We start from the raw sequence: 22,900 nt of genomic DNA, 5'->3' as shown, positions 1-22,900 counted from the left end.
ATATGTGCTTGGTTATTCATGTCCATTTCTCCTGCTAAACTCTAGCTCTAAAGCCAGAGTTCATGCTATTTTGCTCAATGATGAGTCCCCTTACTTAGCAGACTTTGGCACATCGAGGGAGCAGATAGCTGCAAGGTTAGGCTCCAGGGTTTTGTGGGTTTTTTCCAGCATAGCTAGTACCTGTGTGGCTCCCTGAGAAGTAGCAGCTTAATTCACGAGTCTCTGATCTCTTTGATGATTTGAGTTGGAAATCCCTAAAAATGATGATGCTTTATGTTGCAGCCACCACAGAACTGTTTTAGTGGATTTAGAGTCTTCCCAACCCTCCTTGAGGATAGGCTGGTCGTATCACTAGTACTTTACCATCCAGGGAAGTCGGAGAAGTAAAAAGGTGGTCCAAGAAAATGAAATTCTATAATGGTGTAAGCACAGGCGTGATAAGGAACCAAGGCTCTAATCCAAGCCCTAGGGGCATTTGGAAGACTTTTGTCAAGGGTGATTTCCACACTGTCCTAAAGAAAATGTAAGAAGTAGACAAGAGAAAGGAGTAGGGGTGAGGTAGAGTTGAGAGGAAGAAATAAAAAGGCCCAGAGGTGAGCACACATGTAGAACTTAAAGTGGGGAAATGAGGAAAATTCAAGATTCAAGCAAAAAGAAAGTGATAAGAAATGAGTCTGTATGGACCATGGTCAGAGGGTTTATCTTGAAGTCTATGGAGCGTCCACAAAGGATTTTTTATTAGGGACTGACGCCATCACATTTACCTTTAGGTTTACAGTGTCTGAAGCTCTAGGCACCAGAAATTAGGACTAGAACTGCTTTCTCCTGGAAGTCAGTTTCTCTTGACTACACCACCCTCTTCTCTCGGTGTCTGGAAGGAGAGAAGCAAGAGCCCAGATCATACCAGCAGAGGGAGGCAGAGGGCATGCAAGTGAATAGATGTAAGGCTGTGTATTGATGGTGTGCATGTGAATCTTTAGTCTTTTCAGTTTAGCTTGTAAGAGAAGCACTGTAGGAAATGGTTCACAGGATTCGCTCTAGGTTACCAGCTGGTGAGTCTGGGAAAATTTTAACCTTTGTTTCCTCATCTGAAAATTAAAGTGAACATGAAGACGCTAAGTCGTGTCCCACTCTTTGCAAGCCCATGGACTATAGTCCACCAGGCTCCTCCGTCCATGGAATTTCCCAGGCAAGAGTACTGGAGTGGATTGCCATTAAGAATATTAATAATTACAGGCTTTCACTGAACACATAAGAATAGGGTTACTATAAATATTAAGTGGGATAATACACATAAAGTGTTCTAAACAGTTTTACTTATGAAGTAGATACTTCCTTCATTTTATAGATGAAATCTGTAGTCCATTTTACATTTGATGAAACTGAGGCTTGGAAAGGTTTCTTTTCTAAGATCATATAACTAGTAACTGATGAAACAAGGACATGTGTTCATCCAATTTCTCCCATAACTCAGAAAGTTCCTTGTGACCCATTCATTCAAGATGATATAGAGGCAACACAGCCCGATTTTTCACTGACTGAGGGAAAAGGAGAAGGCTTTCAGTAGATTAGAGATAATTTTAGTCAGCTCTGGAAAAGTACGTAAGTTAGGACACGTGGGTTCAAATAATAGATACCTATTGGAACTAGCTTAAGTAAAACACATAAACACTATACTAGACAGGAGACCTGGTTCTATTCCTGGGTCGGGAAGATCTGCTGGAGAAAGGGATAGGCTACCCACTCCAGTATTCTGGCCTAGAGAATTCCACGGACAGAGGAGTCTGGCAGGCTACAATAAATAGGGTCGCAAAAGTCAGACACAACTGAGCGACTTTCACTTTCACACAACGTAGCAGAGTTCCAGGGAATGTAAGAGAAAGAACACAGTGGCCCCAGGGAAGGATTTGAACAAAGGCACAGTTCTCAGAATTCATCTTCCACTTCAACTTGGAACCTGTTTTCTGTAGTGTGTATGATAAAGAGCCATGAACATCTTGCAAATTTATATGTTGCAAACTACTTTGATCCCTCAGTTTTCATTTCAAATTCCCAAGAGATAGCCTTTGGCCTATGGCCTAACCTGGATGGCAGGCCCACAAAAGCAGAGCCACACAGCACAAACAGAGCTTCTGGGATGACACTTCTTTGGATTGCACTCTTTCCCAGGGGACAACCAGTTAGGCATAAGCTGGATGACAAGTCAACAGATGTACATTAAAGGAAGGAAAGCTCGTAGAGTCAGAGTTTAGATTTTCCTCTGCCCTTCCCCACTGTCCAATTTTGTTGATATTCCTCACATTCTGAGAATAAAATAATTTACTTTGGGGGATAGGAAGAAGTTTAAGAGACCAGTGCTGTGCTATGCTGAGTCATGTCCGACTCGTTGCAACCCCATGGACTGAAGCCCACCATGCTCCTCTGTCCATGGGAATTCTCCAGGTAAGAATAGTGGAGTGTGTTGCCATGCCCTTGTCCAGGGGATCTTCCCAACCCAGGGATTGAACCCAGGTCTTCCACATTGCTGGCGGATTCTTTACTGTCTGAGCCACCAGGGAAACCCAAGAATACTGGAGTGGGTAATCTATCCCTTACTCCAGGGGAACAATTCCCCGGGAATTGAACCAGGGTCTTTCGCATTGCAGGCAGATTCTTTAATAGCTGAGCTACCAGGGAAGCCCAAGAGACCAGTAGGTGTATATATAAACCCTCCTAAGAGGTGACTTTTGCCCAGTTTTTTAAGACTGCCAAGAAAAGTAAATCTGGTCACTGGCACATCACCATTTTGTTTACCATGCCAAGAAACTCTTCTTCACAAGAAACTAATTCCTTTTGCTGTATTTAAGTCCATTTTGTTTTTCAGACCTTACTGAGGAATACACAATTCATCAGAATTTGCTTTAGAAAGATTATTAAGCATTTGAAAAGTCCCCTTAGCATTCTTTACCAAACTAAAAAATTATAGCCACTTTAATTCTTCTTAAAGTACACCTAGTTATTATAGTCAGGGGTCAGTAGAATCATTTGTATAGAAAAGTATGAATATTAATCCCTGGCAGCTTTTCTCTAGACCTGCTCGATGTATCTTACTGTAGAGGCTAACACTGGACACAGTACTCTTCAAATCAGATAAATGATAAGTAAGGGGTTAGGGTGCAGATAGTCGGGGAAGGGATTCAAGAGGCTTTCACTGAATCCCTGCAAGACCAACAGAATCTCCACAGACTTGAAACGCTGTCCAGCAGCTATTTGCTCCCCCAATCTCTGGAGTTACCATGGTCTTTCTCCCAGTTGGGCATCTGTCATGCTCTTTGTGAGCCAGATTCCTTAGACCATTGATTCTGCTTACCTGTAGCTCAGGATCAACATACCACCTTCTCTGATCCAGTACCACCCAACTGACTGGCTCAAGTCCCACCCTCAGTCCAACCAGCTATGGGTGAGAAGACAGGTCCATCCAGGCCTATAGAGAGACAAATGCAAAATGAACTTTTTCTCTTTCCTATGTATGATGCACACGATTTCATAACAGTGATTGCAAGGAAGCTTTCCTTATACATCTTCTCATGGTCCCTTATGAACCACCTCATAACACTTTAAGAATGAGTCCATTTCTTAATATTAATGCCAAATTTTCATGATCATTTAATTTTAAAGATTTTATAACTTTACTAGTTACTTCAAATATATTTTAAAATATCCAAATATATATAGTAGGAGCTCACTGAGTGGAATTACTTTATATATATATATACACATACATATAGCCATATATACATACATGGAAAATTTTTATTTCAGCATTACCTAACGAGATAAAGATGTGAATCTTCAATCATTACTAGTTTATAAATTTTAGTGCAAGTAAATGCTTGTCAAAGTTTTCTGTTGCAAGTGCTGTGCACAGCCAGTTTTTTGGCTCTGCCCATTCCTCTTGTTTACCACCTAACATTATTAATTTACTCCTCCATCTTAACAGGGTTGCCCAGGCTAGCCCAATCCTACCTGACTGAAGGCATTATGAAAGGTTTCAGTTCCCTATGCTCCCATGATAAAGCTGTTACTGTGGGAAAGGAGACAAGCTAATACTGGGTGCTACTTGGGGGAGGGAGAATTTTCCCCTAAAATAGCTATTTTAGTATTTCATCTTTCTTTTTCAGGAATATTAAAACAATGTTCATAATTTATAGGCAACATTTGAATTTTACAAAATCTACCCTTCTCAAGTTCTCTAAATAATTATAAGTACTTATTTCAATTGGATATTCTCATAAACCTTACAAATTAAAACAATAATTGACTTGGATAACAATAATCACACCTAAAATGCTGAAAGGAGAGCACAACTAGGTCCTGCCTCGACGTGCTCTTTGAATAGCACTAAAAGACTGGGTCACCAGTTTCTATTGTGTTCTCTGAAGTTAGTGCTTAACAGAATTTTATTGGGTTAAAATACAAAATGCATATACAAGCCATCCTAAAAGATGACTTTTTGCCCAATTTTTAAACAGTTGATCATAACCATGCAAAAATGTGACTATGTGACCTGGAAGGCAATTTTTAAAAATGAAAACAGTTGTTTCAGTTTTTTCTTTAAGCTATTTAATAAAAATATTTTCAATAGATTTTTTTTAGTTGAAGACACACACACAAAAAAACCCCAAACTTTCTCAAAGTTTGAGTAACTACTTAAATGAAAAAGGTCTCCTTTATTATTATTGACCTCTTCGGGACCTTGAAATCATTCCAGTTACTGAAAAGTACACTGAATGGTTGCTTCTTCTCTCCTGTCAGAGGTAACATAAGAACAAAATGATTACATACTTTACTACTTTGGGCATGTTAGGTAAAATACCTAATTTTTTCAAAATGTTAACCAGACTCGAGATGAGTCCTGAGGTTTTGACTCCCTAAAAAACTGAAAATCTGGGAGCTATTGATACATCCCAGGTACTCAGAACTTCCTGACAAGAATGGGCAACTAAGATCTGTTTTGCACAAAGCTGCTACTCAGGTTTAATTTAGCAGAAGTGAAAAATTTTTAACCACACAGGTTATATTTAAAAGGAGATAAATGTAAACTGAATCTAAGAAATACTTTTAAAAAAGAGAAACATACTGTGTCTCCATGTGGGAAATAGCAAAAAGAACCCAGGGAAGTAAAAAGAGAAAAAGTTGGCACAAATCATACAGTTCTTCAGGGTAAGAAATAATAAGAACTGGGTTAAAATTATATTGGAATTTTGGGTCTGAAAAGGAATTTACAGGTCTAATCCAAATCTCTCAGTTTTACAGATGAGGAAACTTGAGGCCCATTTATTCATTCAACAAACATTTATTATGTGTCTGCATGCTCAATGTTGGAAACACAACAATGAACAGGACAAGAGATGGTTCAAAGTGGGAATCTGACTTGCCCAAAGCCACAAAGCAAGTGAGCAACTCAACAGAGGCTCTTTGCACTCAACTACATATTGTCTAATATACCATCATTTCTGCACCTGTAAGCACACTAAGTATTTGATGAAGGGTCTGTGCAAAGATAAAAGTTTCATATACAACCAATGCAGTAACATTCTGTAATATGATAAGGGGTATATATATTATGTTCAGACTGTGTTAAAATCTATGTAAAATAATCACATATACTTTTTAAATTAGCATGGAAGTGCTTTCTAATTTCTAGCTTATCACATAGTCCATGTGCAAATTCTGACAACCCAAATTTTCAAACTTTTGAACATAATTTCTGGCCAAACAACTATGACTCTTACTATATTCTGACTCTTTTGAACTGCAACTTTAACTCAATTCATGCTCTGATATTTTAGCTATTTCAATAAATAATTATTTTAAAAGACCTAGTTCTACCATTAACCAGTTTATTCACCTTATTTATTCATAGCTTAACTAGTGTGGTAACTTTAGTGTACGTAATGTAATCAGAGATACAGTTTTTAAAATGTCCTGAATCAGAACTTCTTTTTTTTTTTTTTGGCCAAGTCACATGGCATGCAGGATTTAGAGCCCCAACCAGGGATCGAACCTCTGCCCCCTGCAGTGGAAGTAGAGTCCTAACACCTGGACAGCCAGGAGATTCTTTTTTTTTTTTAATTGTTTTTAACTTATTTTTTTAAAAGAAAACTCAAATACCTCATTTCAAAGTGAACAATGGCCAACAAAGACTCAGCACAGCCAAAATAAATAAATGAATAAATTAAAAAAAATTTTTTAATGAACAATGGTACTTATTATAAGAAGGAAAATAAGAATTTAGAACCAATCCTTTTTTTTTTTTTTAAACTTAATAATCCTAAGAAAGCAACAGGGGGGTTCTTTAACAGGAGAAGATAGGAGCCCTACTAGAAGCAATACTGTGGCATCAGAGTTCTTTAAATTAAAACAATCCAAAAGAAAAGTTGCCATAACTTATCGAAATAAAAAGGTTTTGAGATACTCCTAACTGCAAAGTAGTAATTTATATTCCAATACCGCTGAGAATCAATAATGGGGAAGATGAGAGGATTTGTAAGGACCTCTGCTCTACTATCAACATGACAACATGGAGCTGTGAGATTGATTTTCCATCCTCAGACTCTATAAGGCTCTCCTACTCCTGTGCTTCTTTCCCCTGGCCACTCACTCTCTGTCATTATTTGTGTTTCCTCCATACATAATAAGCTCTATTGAAGACAGGCACTGGGTATTATCCATCTCTGTATCTTACTTTGAATCACAGTATAAAGCTGATGTTCAATAATTATAAAATGAAACCACAGATGGTAACCAGAATTTAAAGATTGATAACATCCACTCTAATTCATACATCCACACTCTGAAACCAGCTGTAATAATAAAGATTAAAACTACATCAGGAACATGTGGTTCTACTTCAAATATCAGGGAATGTTAAAACTACAGGGCAGGACTAAGAATTTTAAACAGTCTAGTTACACAGAAACCCATGGTGCATGCTGTTCTAAAAACACTAAGCACTCTTTTTAAACAGGAAAGGTTAAGTTCAAGCCTCATATAATGAAAGACAGAAGAAAACCGTAAGGACTAAAGGAAACATTAAAGTGAAAAAAAAATGACAAAATAACTTTATCTCTGGATTAAGACTTATTTTAATATACATAATGTATCGTACTTCATATAATTTATTAATGTCATTTTCTATAGGACACTGTAATTAATTCAGTGACATCAATGTTGACCTCATACAGACAAAGGATGAAAGCTGGGTTTCCTTGTGTACCAAATACAAAACCTGTGCTGAAGAGTTATCACACATGACAGTTGTAAGAGATCAACTTTCAGGATGACTCAGTTTACAGTAGTTGCTTCACACGGCTTTCCCTCGGGACATGGATGTCACCCAGTGTTACTGCGTTTGTGCAAATGCCATCTCTGGCCTGCCTGACTACCTCCTTTTGCCAGCCCCACTTTTGCCTGTTTTACTGCTGCCACTGCTAGATTTGCCAGATGATTTTGAAGAGAAGAGTCTTGTCATGAACTCAGAAACATCAGGCAGTTCGTGGTTGGAATTCAGCATATTCATTGACTGCTCCATCTCCTGTGGGAAGGCAAAGCACATTGGTATGAAAGTCACAGGGATCCTTCAAGTCATCCAGCAACTAACACTTCCATTAAGGAAGGAGGAGAGAAACGAAAAAGGTACTGGTTCTGAGCAATGACGTAATGTCACACCCAACAGCATTTCGAAACCATGTTTCATGCTCCCCTTGTATCACTCAGCATTCTGACCTCAGTAAATGCTCAAAAGTGTTGCCTGGGGTTTGATTCCATTTATGTTTTTGTAAAGGGGATTTTCTCTGATAATGGACATAATGTGATTATATTCCTGCCACCTATGTTGTTTTCTGATTAAAATACTTTATTTTAACAAGTATTTTTAAACTCATGCTTCTTCTAGATGCATTTATCTAGAATATCAATCTTTATATATCAAGCTATCAGAAAAGTTTGAAGATAACTATAGTATTTCCAAGACTTTATTCCTAAGGGCCTTAGTAAATCTATGAACACTGTATGACTTGAGTCACCTCAGTTACAGCATCTAAAGCAAGCAACACAAATGTTAAAATGTTACCGTCACTCACAGGACCTAAGGAAATAGTGCTTTTATTCTGAGGTTTCTGTCCTACCCCTTACTGGGCCAACAATCTCCAAAGTACTGTTCCACTTTTGACAATATTAATGTCTGCTTCATTTGAATTTCATGTGACATTACAAAAGTGAACTCATAATTGTATTGGTTCAGACATGAAAAAAATAGGAAATACCCTATTATCTATCATTTAAAATTGAGTTTTTAATTCAATTATTAGTTAGGGCTTTCTCTCCAAAGGTAGAATTTATATATGAGTTTTCAAGGAGAAAATGCTTTAAATAAGCCCAGGAAAAGAAACATTATAAATATAAATCACCTATATTAACATCCCCTAGTAATCAAGAATTAAATGTATATAGTAACAGGTTTTGAATCTCTGCAAAAATACATCAACTCTGTTTTTGAATCTGTTCAATTCTGAAGCTCTTAAATGAACAACTTTTTACACTGCATACTATGTGAAAAGCATTTTGCAAGAAATGAATTTTTAACCCAGTATGACTTCTAATGCTTCCTTCTGTTGATACCACAGAGAGTTAACTGCCTTAAAAGATACAAGGATACAGGAGGTACACTTTCCAACCAACACTGAGGCAAAGATGCCAAAACTTAGCAATAAAACATTTTGAAACATCATAAAGTGTTCTTCTTTTATGAAGTTTTTTTTTTTTGCCATTCCAGCATGGGATATATGCCTTTACAGAACTTAATCACCTAGTACCTCAGCAGACATTTTTATTTATGGATAGCTTATTTTTCCATTTAAAACACACACATGGAAAGAAGAGTGCTTTATAAATCCATTCTATTTCCTATATTTAACTGGGCTTGTTGACAACAGAGATGACATATAACCCATCTTTGTATCCCCTGTATCTAGAACCTAAAAATTGATAATAAATATTTATTCAGTAATCAATAGGTGTAAATACATCAGTATATTAAATACAACAGAAAAACTTGGAATTCGGGAGATGTATGTTGATGGTTTGGGGTGAAGAATAGATAACTTTTTCTTTTTCAATTCTGAAGATTTTATACAGAAGCCAATATTTAAAAGAGATGAGATGGTGGGACTAAATTTGAAGCATCTTATTGGCAACTCCTATCCCCCTCACCAAACAGTACGATCTTGTGGTAGAGTTTGAAAACCACTATTCTATTTTTCTCCTGTGGTTTATCCAAATGTCTTTTGTGTGTCTGAACATAAACTAAAGGCATATACTCTGAAGAACTTTATAAAATAAAGGTAGATTATAAGAAGCTACCATTTAGTGAAATATTTAGATTAGGTATACCAGAATCATTACGCATTTCAACTATTTAACAAGTGAGTCACAAAGAGGCAAGTACTAAATAGAATGTCTTAACTACATGAAGAGATCCAGGCTTTTATCAGACAGATCCAACTGAATTTATCTGGTCCAATGGAAACAATTAAATACAAGAAACATACAATACTGTATCAACACAACCTATAGATGAATTTGGCTTGGGAATTAGGATAAAGCTGGACAAATGCAAGCCATTCAGCCACAATGGATGACCAGGCATCAGAACATGGTTCAGTCATCTTACCCGCCTCATGTCAGGATCACTTGTGTTGACCACTTTGGGTAGAAGCACAAATATCAATAATGGAAGAACCATCATCATAACCTATGAAAGAAAAAACATTCAGAAAATGTTTTCCCCACTTAACTGTAGTACAAAATCTGAACTTAACAAACAATGATGGAATTAAATACTGTAAAATAGAATAAAACTAGCAGTCACCACTTCAATTCTATTGAATGAGGACTGCTGACATCAAGGTGCACTGTTATAACATTAGAGCTTTATCTATAAGTTTGTGTGGACTTTATACAGACACCTTGCTTCATATCTGTGCTACCTATCATTTTGCAGAGTTCAGAGTTTTATTTAACACAAACAGTTTGCAAACAGAACTATTCGTTCACTTTCTTCAATCTGCAGTCTGCCACTGAGACTGGTGATCGTGATGACCAGCTGAGCTTTTTCCAGATGACTTGCGGTTTTTGGAGAAAACAAAATATCCCCCTTCTAACGTACAATATACTACTGCTGCTGCCAAGTCACTTCAGTCTTGTCCGACTCTGTGCGATCCCATAGACAGCAGCCCACCAGGTTCCGCCGTCCCTGGGATTCTCCAGGCAAGAACACTGGAGTGGGCTGCCATTGCCTTCTCCGACAATATACTACTAGGCAACAACTATAGCAGACAAGTTTTAAAAAATGACCTAGGATCTTCTCACACTGCATACGTTCCCATGGAAATTTCAGAAATGAGAACATGGAAGATATTTCTCAATTAGCTTTGGAGTCTCACTACTGATTTCATCCATCCACTCTACCCTCCTGCTTCCTCAGGCCTAACTGCAGATTCCAGGTACTAATTTATTCCTCTCAAAGGATGTACAGCCTGAAACATCCCTATTTGTGATCTAAATAGCTATCATCAAGAAATATGATTAACACTTAGATAATTCTAAGGTAATAATTTAAGTTTCAAAAAACAGCAAAGAAAAAAAAAGTTAACTTTTTTCTGAAGAATTATGCTATTAGAATTTTATATTAGTGGATACCGTAATATCATTTCATGAAAATACCAGGTACTTAGATGACCACAGAATAATTTTTCTGATCATTCCATATTCAAAAGAGAGAGAGAGAAAAAAAAGTACATGTCCCATCAAGAGGGCAATTTATTAAGTGATGGCACATTCATCAATGGTCTAATATGCATGTAGTATGAAGGAGAGCTAACTCCATACATGTGTGACTTACCATACATGTGACTTATCACATGACTTATTACATGTGTGACTTATCACATGACTGTGTGTGTGTTTAGTTGCTCAGTCGGATCTGACTCTCTGCAACCCTGTGGAGATTTACCACATACTCATTCTGTGTGAATTTTAAACATAACTATTTATCTAATTTCTGCTGCACATTTCTATGTCAAATCTACCATGCCATTCTTGATACTATTTTTTTCATTATGTAGTTCCAAAGCTATTATTTTCTTGAAATTCATAAACTAGTCACAATAATCCTTTCATCCAACAATCTGACCCCAGCTTTCCTATCACAGGGTTAGGATTTTTCAATTGCCTATAAGCAAATTAGAGATTAGTAAAGGTACTTTAGTATAGCCTGATACATACCATTGGGTTCATCAGAAAGTCTGTCCAGCCCCAAGACTCCCTTTTAATAAAGTAAGAAGGTGGGCCTGAAGATTTCATTTGGAGAGGATAGGGCAGTCTGACCACTTCTGATGTTTTGATGTAATTCACGTATCTCGCTCTGATAAAGCAACATGAAAAAAGCATCAGTAATCCTATTACAAGCATTACTAGTTAAAAGAACTGCTTATAATATATTGGCAATGCCTTAATTACCTTTAGCTTTTTCCAGAATGCTTTGGCATTTTAATTTTTGATCTTGAAAATCTGATCAAAGTAGCTTCATCTATATGTCTAAAATACTTAGCAAATGTAGAGAAGAAACTAGATTTGGAATCAAGAGACCTAGTTTCTAGTTACAGATCCGTTAATACCTAGGCTTGCAAGTCTTAAGTTCTTAATGTTTCTGGTTATACCAGAAGTTCTTCTGGAATTCTTCCAGCTCTAAAGCTCTTTGATTTTATTTAATAATAAACTTATTTTGCTATAAATATATAAAAATGTTAGAATTTTTTGGTTGTCTGAGATATGCATTATGGGGTATACCTAATTGCAAAGGGTATTTTGCAAGAAAAACATGATTCAAGAAAGTCCTGCAACAGTGTCATAGGTGTTAACATTACATTTTTACCAGACATGCTATGCATTTTAATCACCCATGTCCACACATATTTCAGTGTACTTTTTAAAAATTGTTTCCCCCCTTCCTCTTATCGTTTCCTTTTGGAGCTTCTATTAGACAAGTGTTAGATCATTTCATTCTTTTATGGGGAGGCGGACAGAGGGGGCAGGGGAGCCTGTGCTGGGTCTTCATTGCTGAGCAGGCTTCTCATTACAGTGGCTTCTCTTGTTGCGGAGCACCGGCTCTAGGGCTGGAGGGCTTCATTAACTGCGGGTCCTGGGCTCTAGAGCACAGGCTCAATAATTGTGGAGCAAGAGCTTAGTCGCTCCATGGCATGTGGGATTTTCTTGGATGAGGGATCAAACCCATGTCTCCTGCATTGGCAGGCGGATTCTTTACCACGGAGCCATCAGGGTAGCCCTTTTTCATTCTTTACTCCACATCTTGTTAAACTCTCACATTCAGAGTCCTTTCCTTCATCTGTATTGATTTCTGGCTAATTTTTCTGATCTGTCCTCCAACTTATCAAACTTCTGTTCAGTTGCTCAGCACATCCATTGAGTTTTATATTCCAAAGCAAAATTTCAATTTTTTTTTTTCATATGGTCTATTTGGTATTATCTATGGTCTATTTTGGTATTATGGCAATAAGTATTTTTGTTTAAAGCATTTTAAATATACTTTAAACCATTTTATATAGTCTATATCCAATAGTTATACTATCTAGAGTTCTCAGGGCTTCCCTGGTGGCTCAGTGTGAAGATTCTACCTGCCAATACAGGAGACATGAGTACCATCCCTGATATGGGAAGATCCCACATGCCATGTAGCAACTAAGCCCGAGTGCCACAACCACTGAACTTGTGCTCTAGAGCCCAGGAGGCGCAATTAACGAAGCCCTGGAGCCCTAGAGGTGGCGCTCCACAACAGGAGAATGCACGCAGTGAGAAGCCCTCATGCCACAACTAGAGAGTAGCCCGCCTGCTGCAACTGGAGAAAAGCCCGCAGAACAACAAAGCCACAGCGCAGCCAAAAATAAACAAATAAAATTAGAGTTATCAGAGGTCTGATTCATCTGCTGACTCCATGGACATTGTTTTCTTGGGTATTTTTTATAAGTAGACTTTACTTATGTGTGGGTGTGGACAGAGAGTATCTGCCTCCAGAGAGGTTATGCACTTGTCTCTGCCAGGAGTCCAGGATCATGACCAGGGACCATCTTATTAATTTTTCAGAATGGAATTTTTTGGATCATGCAGGAAGTAATAAGTATACCAATTTTCAGGATAGATTTTTCCCTCCAAAAGCCAGGGCCAAGTTGGGAATCTGATCTCTTGGATCTCAGGCCAAGGGTCGAGGAGGGAACAAGTCTCTAGTCTGACTGACTCCTAGCATGCCCAAAGCCTGCCTTCCATCTACAAACTGCTAATAAAATCTAAGCCTTTTGGTGAGAGAATAATAAATCCCCCAGGTGGGAAAGCAGTTTATTCTCTGGGGAGTTCCCTTACTTTTGGGGGAGTTATACATTTAAAAGGAAATTTTTATCATGTTTTATCCAGCATTTCTAAAATTTTTCATTTGGCCAAAATGTCAGAAATGGAAGTCCCATTTATTTGAAACTAATTTATCATGCATACTTACAAAACACTGGTCAAGACTATTAGTATCTTATATAAGTCCTTCTTTGTTCTCTACTGTCGCCCACCCCACAATGATTAAACTGATAAGGGCCTTTTTTTTTTAAGTTATGCTTCAAGTATCCAATCAACAGGAGTAAATCTGCAAATATGAATCCCACTGCTGCAACCAGTCCTTAAAAGTTAAAGCAGGCAGTACTCTTTATCCAAGGTGAAAAGGCGAATAAAAGTTTGTATTTTAGGAAAATATTTCTAACTGCTTAGACTACTTTATTCAAAAGAGGAAAAGATACACCCAACTGAATGCAGAGTTTCAGAGAATCGCAAGGCGAGATAATAAAGTCTTCTTAAGAGAACGATGCAAGGAAATAGAGAAAAACAATACAATGGGAAAGACTCTCCAAGAAAACTGGAGATAACTAAGGGAACATTTCACGCAAAGATGGGCACAATAAAGGACAGAAATGGCAAGGACCTAACAGAAGCAGAAGATATTAAGAAGAGGTGGCAAAAATACACAAAACTATACAAAAAAGGTCTTATATGACCCAGATAACCATCACGCACCTAGAGCCAGACATCCTGGAATGCAAAGTCAAGTGGGCCTTAGGAAGCATCCCTCCAAACAAAGCTAGTGGAGGTGATAGAATTCCAGTTGAGCTATTTCAAATCCTTAAAAATGATGCTGTGAAAGTGCTGCACTCAATATGCCAACAAATTTGGAAAACTCAGTGGTGGCCACAGGACGGGAAAAGGTCAGTTTTCATTCCAATCCCAAAGAAAGGCAATGCCAAATAATGTTCAAACTACCATACAACTGCACTCATTTCACACGCTGCTGCTGCTGCTGCTGCTGCTGCTGAGTCGCTTCAGTTGTGTCTGACTCTGTGCGACCCCATAGACGGCAGCCCACCAGGCTCCCCTGTCCCTGGGATTCTCCAGGCAAGAACACTGGAGTGGGTTGCCATATCCTTCTCCAATGCATGAAAGTGAAAAGTGAAAAGTGACGTCGCTCAGCCGTGTCCGACTCTTTGAGACCCCAAAGACTGCAGCACACCAGGCTCCTCCATCCATGGGATTTTCCAGGCAAGAGTACTGGAGTGGGGTGCCATCACCTCCGTTTCACACGCTAGTAAGGCTCAAAACCTTCAAGCTAGGCTTTAATAGCACCTGAACTGAGAACTTCCAGGTGTACAAGCTGGATTTAGAAAAGGCAGAGGAACCACAGATCAAATTGCCAACATCCATTCGATCATAGAAAAAGCAAGAGAGTTCCAGAAAAAATCTACTTCTGTATCACTGACTATGCAAAAGCCTGTGTGGATCACAACAAAGTGTGGAAACTTCTCAAACAGATGGGAATACCACATCACCTGACCTGCCTCTTGAGAAAACTGTATGCAGGCCAAGAAGCAACAGTTAGAACTGGACATGGAACAACGGACTGGTTCAAAATTGGGAAAAGAACACATCAAGGCTGCATGTCACCCTACTTATTGAATTTATATGCAGAGAATATCATGCAAAATGATGGGCTGGATGAAGCACAAGCAGGAATCAAGATTGCCCAGAGAAATATCAACAACCTCAGATATGCAGATGATACCACTCTAATGGAGCCTCTTGATAAAGGTGAAAGAGGAGAGTGAAAAAGCTGGCTTAAAACTCAACATTCAAAAAACTAAGATCATGGCATCCAGTTCCATCACTTAATGGCAAACAGATGGAGAAAAAATGGAAACAGTGGCAGATTTTATTTTCTTGGGCTCCAAAATCACTGAGGATGGTGACTGTAGCCACAAAATGGAAAGATGCTTGCTCCTTGGGAAAAAAGCTATGACAAATCTACACAGCGTACTAAAAAGCAGAGATATCATTTTGTGGACAAAGGTCTATATAGTCAAAGCTATGGTTTTTGCAGTAGTCATAAATGGATGTGTGAGCTGGACCATAAGGAAGGCTGAGCTCCTAAGAATTGATGCTTTCGAACTGTGGTGCTAGAGAAGACTCCTTGGACAGCAAGGAGATCAAATCAGTCAACCCTAAAGGAAATCAACCCTGAATATTCATTGGAAGGACTGGTGCTGAAGCTGAAGCTCCAATACTTAGGCCATCTGATGTGAAAAGCTGACTCATTAGGAAAGACCCTGATGCTGGGAAAAACTGAAGGCAAGAGTTGGGAGCAACAGCGGATGAGATGGTTGGATGGCATCACTGACTCAATGGACAACAATTTGAGCAAACTCCAGGAGATAGTGAAGGACAAGGAAATGTGGCATGCCACATTCCATGGGGTCGCAGAGAGTCAGACATGACTTAGCAACTGAACAACAGCTTTAATCAAAATTCAAAGTAAAAAGAATAAATAAAAATAAATTACAGTTTTTAATCAACAAATATCCTGTTTTAACAACTCTCATTCCCTCCAGTATTCAGTTTTTTGTTTGTTTGGTCTGGCCACTTGGCTTGTAGTTTAATTCCCCAATGAGGGTTGAACCCAGGCTCACTGCAATTAAAGTGCAGACTCCCCACTACTGAACCCCAGGGAATTCGCAGTATTTTCAGTATTTTTTAAAGACTCTCAAACTTATATAAAGTGCATATGGTAAATCTACTAACCCCCCTCCATGTCCACACTTGCAATCCTAAAGTATATAAAAAGTCATGATATGTTCTTTACAATTTAGATATTAACATACTAGTTTTATATATAAATATATATTTTTAAAATTCTATGCCTCTAAAAAGACATGAGAAAGTCAATAGCTAATAAGGTTCAATTACTTTGAAACAATCCATTTATTACCCCCAAAATATTTATAAATATATTTGCAGGATATTAGTCAAGTTTTACCCTTAGTCTGAGTAGCCAATAGCAAGTGATATTAGAATCTGGACAAAGTATTCTAAGACAATAATTTAACTTCAAAAATATATGAGAAAGTAATTTGTTTCTAAAGAATTATTTTTCATAGCATTGCGTTTCATAGCATAGCATACCAATAGCATAGCATTATTGGTTTCATAATAAAACTAAGAATTTAAATTACACAGAATAACTGTGTTCAACACATGCTAAAAGAGGAAAAAGAAAACTCTACCTATCCATTATCGGAGCTGACATCAATGAACTAATATACAGCTGATATAAAGGATGTATGATACAAAGCTCAACATAAGACTATTTTAATTACAGCATATTTACATATTATACTTTAAAAATGTTCAATAATCAAAAAAAAGTAAAGGAAGAAGGAAAGTATTTTAGGAGTAAACGTTAACTCAAATATAAATATTATGGTACAAACTAAACACCTCTCTTATATCAACTCAATCTAAGGTCTCCACAAATCAACCTAAATATGCTAGGCATGTGAAGAAAAGGTCAGTAATAAAATACAGTTCCTCTACTTCTACTGCTACTACTACTACTACTACTACTAAGTCGCTTCAGTCGTGTCCAACTCTGTGCGACCCTACAGATGGAAGCCCACCAGGCTCCCCCGTCCCTGGGATTCTCCAGGCAAGAACACTGGAGTGGGTTGCCATTTCCTTCTCTAACGCATGAAAGTGAAAAGTGAAAGTGAAGTCACTCAGTCATGTCCGACTCTTAGCGACCCCATGGACTGCAGCCTACCAGGCTGCTCTGTCCATGGGATTTTCCAGACAAGAGTACTGGAGGGGGTGCCATTGCCTTCTCCGACAGTTCCTCTAACCCCCAAATTATTTTTGCCTTTGCGTGACCTCTTCTTAATTACTGCATGCATGCTTAATTGCTCAGTTTGTCAGACTCTTTGCAATCCTGTGGACTGCAAACCGTTAGGCTCCTCTGTCCATGGGATTTTCCAGGGTAAGAATACTGGATTGAGTCACCATTTCCTCTCCAGGGGATCTTCCCAACCCGGGATTGAACCCGAGACTCCTGAGTCTCCTGCATCGGCAGGCAGATTCTTTACCACTGAGCTACCTGGAAAGATTTATTATGGCAACACGAAGTAATTTTGTGATAGCTCAAACAAAGAAGAGATATTACCATTTTAAATTGTTTGGTACTTGTCAATTACAGCTCAATAAAGCAAACAAGCAAGAAAATGGCTTCCTATACCTCCTGGTCAGATTACACCAAAGAGAGCACTATTGGCACGAGACTAATAACAAATAATCAACTGGGCTTATAATAGCAGAAGGCTAAATCTGAACACTGTGGACATCTACACAACTGATTCCGAGTTGAAAGGGGTCTGTGGTATTCCAGAATTAGAGCCTGAATTAGTCCAAAATTTTCACTCAACTTCAAAGCATGTGTTCATCTACTTGGAAATTCTAAAACTTTTTCCTGTCTTCCAGCCTCTAATACTGTACTTTTTCTCATTATGATCCTCATTTTGAAATAAACTCCATGAAATTATCAAAATATCCCAATGAAAAACAAATGATAAATATTTTCAACTTAGAAAAGTTAAATTATTTCCAACTTTAATAATCGCATTTCAATTAAAACTTTCACAGTGCTTTTGCTCCTATAGTAAGTAATCTTACCTCTTCTCTATATATATCAGGAGTTTTAAAATAAATATTAAGGCAGAGCAGGAGAAAGTTCAACTGTACAATATTATCAATGCTCAAATTAGAACAATATAAGGATGCTTTAAATGTTTTAAGGAATACATGCAGTTTAAATAAGAATCCTTTCAACCTTAACTATAAACTCTGAAAGGAATATATAATGAGGTATTCAGGAGCCTAGCCTTTGGTAAAAATTAAATCAGCTGTCCTTACCTCATTTTGCCTTTTGAAGTGATATCCACTCGGACAGGATCAAACCTGTAAGCTGGAGAAATAACTTCCACTACATAAGATCCAGAAGGTATATCATGAACCACAAAACTCCCATCCGTCCTGGAAAAATGAAATTATCATTATTTAGTCATTTATGATCAACAGTTTATTTCCTTGTTTTAAATCATCAGTTAACTCCCAAACCAATACCCCCCAAAATGACACAGTATTTAGCAAAACAAAACAAACCCAAACTGGTGAGAGTTGTTCCACATTTCAGCTTCCATGATTACACTGCATGGGTAATGAAAATGCCCCAGACCATTCCACAGAGAGCCCTGACACAGAAAGCACTTCTATTCCTTCTGCAGGATAGAGATGAGAGGTGACAGCAGTACAGGTCCAACTCTAAAGTCATGTCTTTATTCAAGGGAATGAATATGTTATTCCTACAATATTGGGGTTCCAATTTTGCCAAACCCCTCCAATAATTTAATTAAAAATGGCTTTTTCCCCTAGTTTTAATTTGTATTTTGTTTTCATTTTTACTTTTTTACCAAAAAAAAAAAAAGGTAATTAAATACTGCTTGTTCCACTTGTTTCAAATAGTTCCCATCTATTTTAGTTACTTCTTTTTGGCTATGTATAAGTTTAAAATGTTTATGTGAGTTAAAACCATCCACTTTTGCCTTACTGATTTCTTCTAAACCTTCTAGACTAAGAAAACTACCCCATCCAGAACTAGTCATTTCAGGTTCACAGACCAAAATTAATTTGTTTTGCTAATGAGAAACTGCCATTCTGATGGGAAAAAAGTTTATGATTCAGGAGAACAAAGATTCTAAAAGGACTGACTTTATCAAAGAATTGCCAGTCTCATAATAATGTTAAAATAATGTTCCTTAAATCATTAGGCTCTTTCACAGTTAAAGGAATGATTCTGTTACATCCACATGTTTACTAAAAAGTAAGGGGAAAAAGTTCCATACTATTTCAAAGAACACGCTAAACTGAAATAGAGTTGAAATATAAACATCAAGTTAACTTATTTCTGGGCTGGATGTCTTCTATTTTCCCTCAGATCATTCTCCACCCTTCTCTCCCAACAGCAGGAAAGGAAGAAAACGAGCTTAGTATACCTTCCTCCCAGCTCTTTCCATGCAAGGACCCCTAACTGGCTTTGGCAAGGGATCCATCTCCTCTCTAGGCTGTTCTTTGCTCTTTTCTAGATTCCAATAACCTTTATTTCCTAGCCTCCATTCAGGCTTAGAGATGACAATAGCCTTGAAGTTGTAAACTTTGGAGTACTGCTTAATCTGATTGTTTCCTTACACCATGACTACCCTGGTTAATCCTTTCATTAAACTTTCCTTGAATTATTCTAATTATTCAGTTTCTTGATGGGACCCTAAATGAATGAATTTCAAAATTTTTTTCTAGGTCCAGAAAAAAAGAGAATTCAATTAATTCCTGTGCAACATAAATAATAGCAGAACTAATGGCATAAATAAAAAGCAAATATATTTTTCATCCTAGGGTAAACAGTTTACTTTAAAAGATAACATACACATTTTACAATGAAAACTTAAAACCTGGTTTTTAAAATGTACTCTGCAATACACAGACCTTGCTGGACTCTGATTTGAAAGAACAAGCACATTAAAAGTATTTCTGAAGTAAGTGCGGAAACATAAAAATGGACTGGGTACTAAATGACACTATTATTATTTAGTGAAACAAATAACAGTACTGTGGGTTTTTTAAAGCCCTTATCTTTCAGAGATACATAACAGTGTTTTTACAAGTGAAATTATATTATGTTTAAGATCACATTAAAATATTCCAGAAAGAAAGTAAAGAGGGGCAGATAGCAGATATGAAATCAAACAGTAAATTGTGATGTGTTCCTAAGTTATTGTTTATTTTAGCATATGTCTGAAGTTTTCCATAATAAACAGTTCAAAAAAGTTACAGTATATAATCTTACATAAAGCATAGCACATAATTTCAAAAAGCTGAAAACTATCTGCTGCTGCTGCTGCTAAGTTGCTTCAGTAATGTCTGACTCTGTGCGACCCCTTAGATGGCAGCCCACCAGGCTCCCCCGTCCCTGGGATTCTCCAGGCAAGAACACTGGAGTGGGTTGCCATTTCCTTCTCCAGTGCATGAAAGTGAAAAGTCAAAGTGAAGTCGCTCAGTCGTGTCTGACCCTCAGCGACCCCATGAACTGCAGCCTTCCAGGCTCCTCTGTCCATGGGATTTTCCAGGCAAGAGTACTGGAGTGGGGTGCCATTGCCTTCTCCGGAAAACTATCTAAATGCCCCCAAACAGAGGACAAGATAAATTAAGTTCACATACACAGTGATGAGAGCAAGAAGTGGCATGGGTAGTCTTCAATTGAAACTCCCCCAATCTTCATTTAGTAAAGTCTCAAGTCACCTCCAACAAGCATAAACACAGTCAAAATTGCATGCTAGTTATGTATAACAGGTACAGGACAAATTACCTATACCTCTTCCGAAATGGTTATCACAATAAGCCCCTCATATTAATTCTCAACCTTTCTACATATAAATGAAAGAACATGAAATGGCACCAGAAGCTGCTCACAAAATATTAAATGAAGAAAAGCAAGTTACAAAGCACTGTATATTGTATATTAGTATTAAAAATGTCATATAATTCCAAAAAGATACAATAAAATGTTAAGGCTTGCTATCTCTACTCTATTTATATTTTCTTCAATAAACAAAGCAGAAATTATTTTCAATAAAAATAATGCTTATTTTAAAAACTGTATATGGCAGAAGAGAGATCAAATGGTTAATCATGGCTAATTTTCTAAAGCTTAATGAGATTTTTATTATTAAAAGATCATTTATTAGGGTAAAACTTCAAGAATGGCCTAATGCCAGATTTTTAATGATAAACAGCACTTTAAAAATGATAGTAAGCTTCTCTTCATTGTTTATTAATTTGAGTTTGAAATTCTCATTCAAAGGCACCCGGAGACTCTATTTACAAAACAGATTTAGAATTAAATTGTCTTGTTTTCAGATACCACTTGTTAGTAAACAAACCCATCAGAGGAACACTTCACCAAATACTTTCAGTTCAAAGTTTCACTTTCCAAGCAGCAATTGAAAGATTTAAAACATCATATTACACTTATGCCTAGACATCTGAAAAGCAAGCTGAGAGAACTGCAGTGCTAATAAATTCACCACGTCTTTTAAATATAGGCTCAAATCCTATTTCTACTCACTGCCAGACAGGACAGATGAGCATAAACACCGTAGAGTCTTACATAAATGACAACAGTGATGTTGCAAATCCCTCGATAACTTCAAGTGTAAAAAAGAACAACAATCCCACTTCCAGGCAAAAAAAGGTGTTTTGATTAGGGACTTCAGGGCCCATTAATTTTAGAAGTAGCAACATTAGCCTCCAGTCTGTGTCATCACTAGAAATCCTGTGGGCTTTGAGAATTCCCACTTGCTTAGCATCATTCTACATAACATGAAGCTACCAAAAGACTGAAATGAAGTGCAAAAAGAGGCCAAATTCCAGGGAAACCAGATGAGATGCAAAGGAAAGAATTCATCAAAAGACAAAAAAAGGGTCCACCTGTCCCTAGGGCCCAGAAGTGGCCGTTCCCATCCAGGGCTAAAAGGGAGTTGAAGATAACTGACGCCACTGCTCTGGCCCTGGGACGAGCACCTGCCATCCTCATTTCTGTGGTACAGGATCGGGAAGGGGAAAACGTCAGACTGCCTGACAAGGTACCCCCGGCACAGACCGCTAACAGTGCTCGCCCTTTCACCCTCGGACAGCGACGTCGTCAGATTTTGACACCTAGCGCCCTCAGGGGGAATTCCCTTCCAGCTTCCATCCCAATTGCTTTCGCGCTGCCCTCAGGATGCTCACTTCAGAAAGCCGACATGCTCTTCTCCGTCTACCAGCACTCGGGCCGCCGAGATCCAGTCCTGGGGTTTCACTCCAGGAACAACCGCACGCCCCTCAATCTTGAAGCGATCTCCAGTGCCGACCCCACTCCCTCCTGACCCGTCGGAGGTAGACCCAGACACCTCCGAGCTCTGGGCATCCCTTGATAGCAGCAGCAGGAGGACGGAAAAGAAGGCCCATAGAGTGGCCGCCATGACAGCAGCTCTCGGCGGTCAGGCCGGTAGCCCCGGAAACCCTCCCCGTCTCTCGCAGTCGCTGCAGCGGCGCGCTGATGTCGTCATCTCCGCGCGCCGGGTTCGGGCGCCCACTGTGGGCTCAAACCGCAGCGCAGGAGTCTCGGCCAATCCACTAGCGAGATGCGAGTGTTGCGGAACTTCCGCGCGCTAGAGAATGGAGGGCTCTGTGAGGTGCGCCACTTAAGGCAGCTGCCCACGAAGCGAAAGTGAAGTGTGAGTTGCTGTGGTCCCCACTGAGAGGAACGAGGTTCTTAAGTGTGTGTTGCCTGTTAAGTCGCTTCAGTCGTGTCCGACTCTGCGACCCTTTGGACTGTAGC

At 38.3% G+C, this 22,900-nt stretch overlaps 1 protein-coding gene across 1 annotated transcript; it reads right to left on the bottom strand.

Moving 5' to 3' along the window:
* Nucleotides 1–6,286: 6,286 nt before the first annotated feature.
* On the bottom strand, nt 6,287–22,618 carry EMC7 (ER membrane protein complex subunit 7). The gene is made up of 5 exons (XM_027553453.1): nt 22,309–22,618; nt 18,382–18,501; nt 11,326–11,464; nt 9,713–9,793; nt 6,287–7,576 (listed from the first exon to the last, which is right to left on the bottom strand). The coding sequence occupies exons 1-5, from the start codon at nt 22,539–22,541 to the stop codon at nt 7,424–7,426; spliced, it is 726 nt and encodes a 241-aa protein (XP_027409254.1). The 5' UTR covers nt 22,542–22,618; the 3' UTR covers nt 6,287–7,423.
* Nucleotides 22,619–22,900: the final 282 nt, after the last annotated feature.

Source organism: Bos indicus x Bos taurus, chromosome 10 (genome assembly GCF_003369695.1).
Source record: "Bos indicus x Bos taurus breed Angus x Brahman F1 hybrid chromosome 10, Bos_hybrid_MaternalHap_v2.0, whole genome shotgun sequence".
Lineage (NCBI taxonomy): Eukaryota > Metazoa > Chordata > Mammalia > Artiodactyla > Bovidae > Bos > Bos indicus x Bos taurus.
This window is presented reverse-complemented; position numbering and strand designations above follow the sequence as displayed.

Excerpts from the sequence above, each read along its gene's own strand:
- EMC7 (XM_027553453.1), bottom strand. The coding sequence starts at position 22,541 with ATGGCGGCCACTCTATGGGCCTTCTTTTCCGTCCTCCTGCTGCTGCTA. Across the intron at positions 11,465-18,381 it reads ACTTCAAAAGGCAAAATGAG|AGCGAGATACGTGAATTACA; the intron begins GTAAGGACAGCT and ends TTGCTTTATCAG. Across the intron at positions 7,577-9,712 it reads GTGATCCTGACATGAGGCGG|GAGATGGAGCAGTCAATGAA; the intron begins GTAAGATGACTG and ends GCCTTCCCACAG.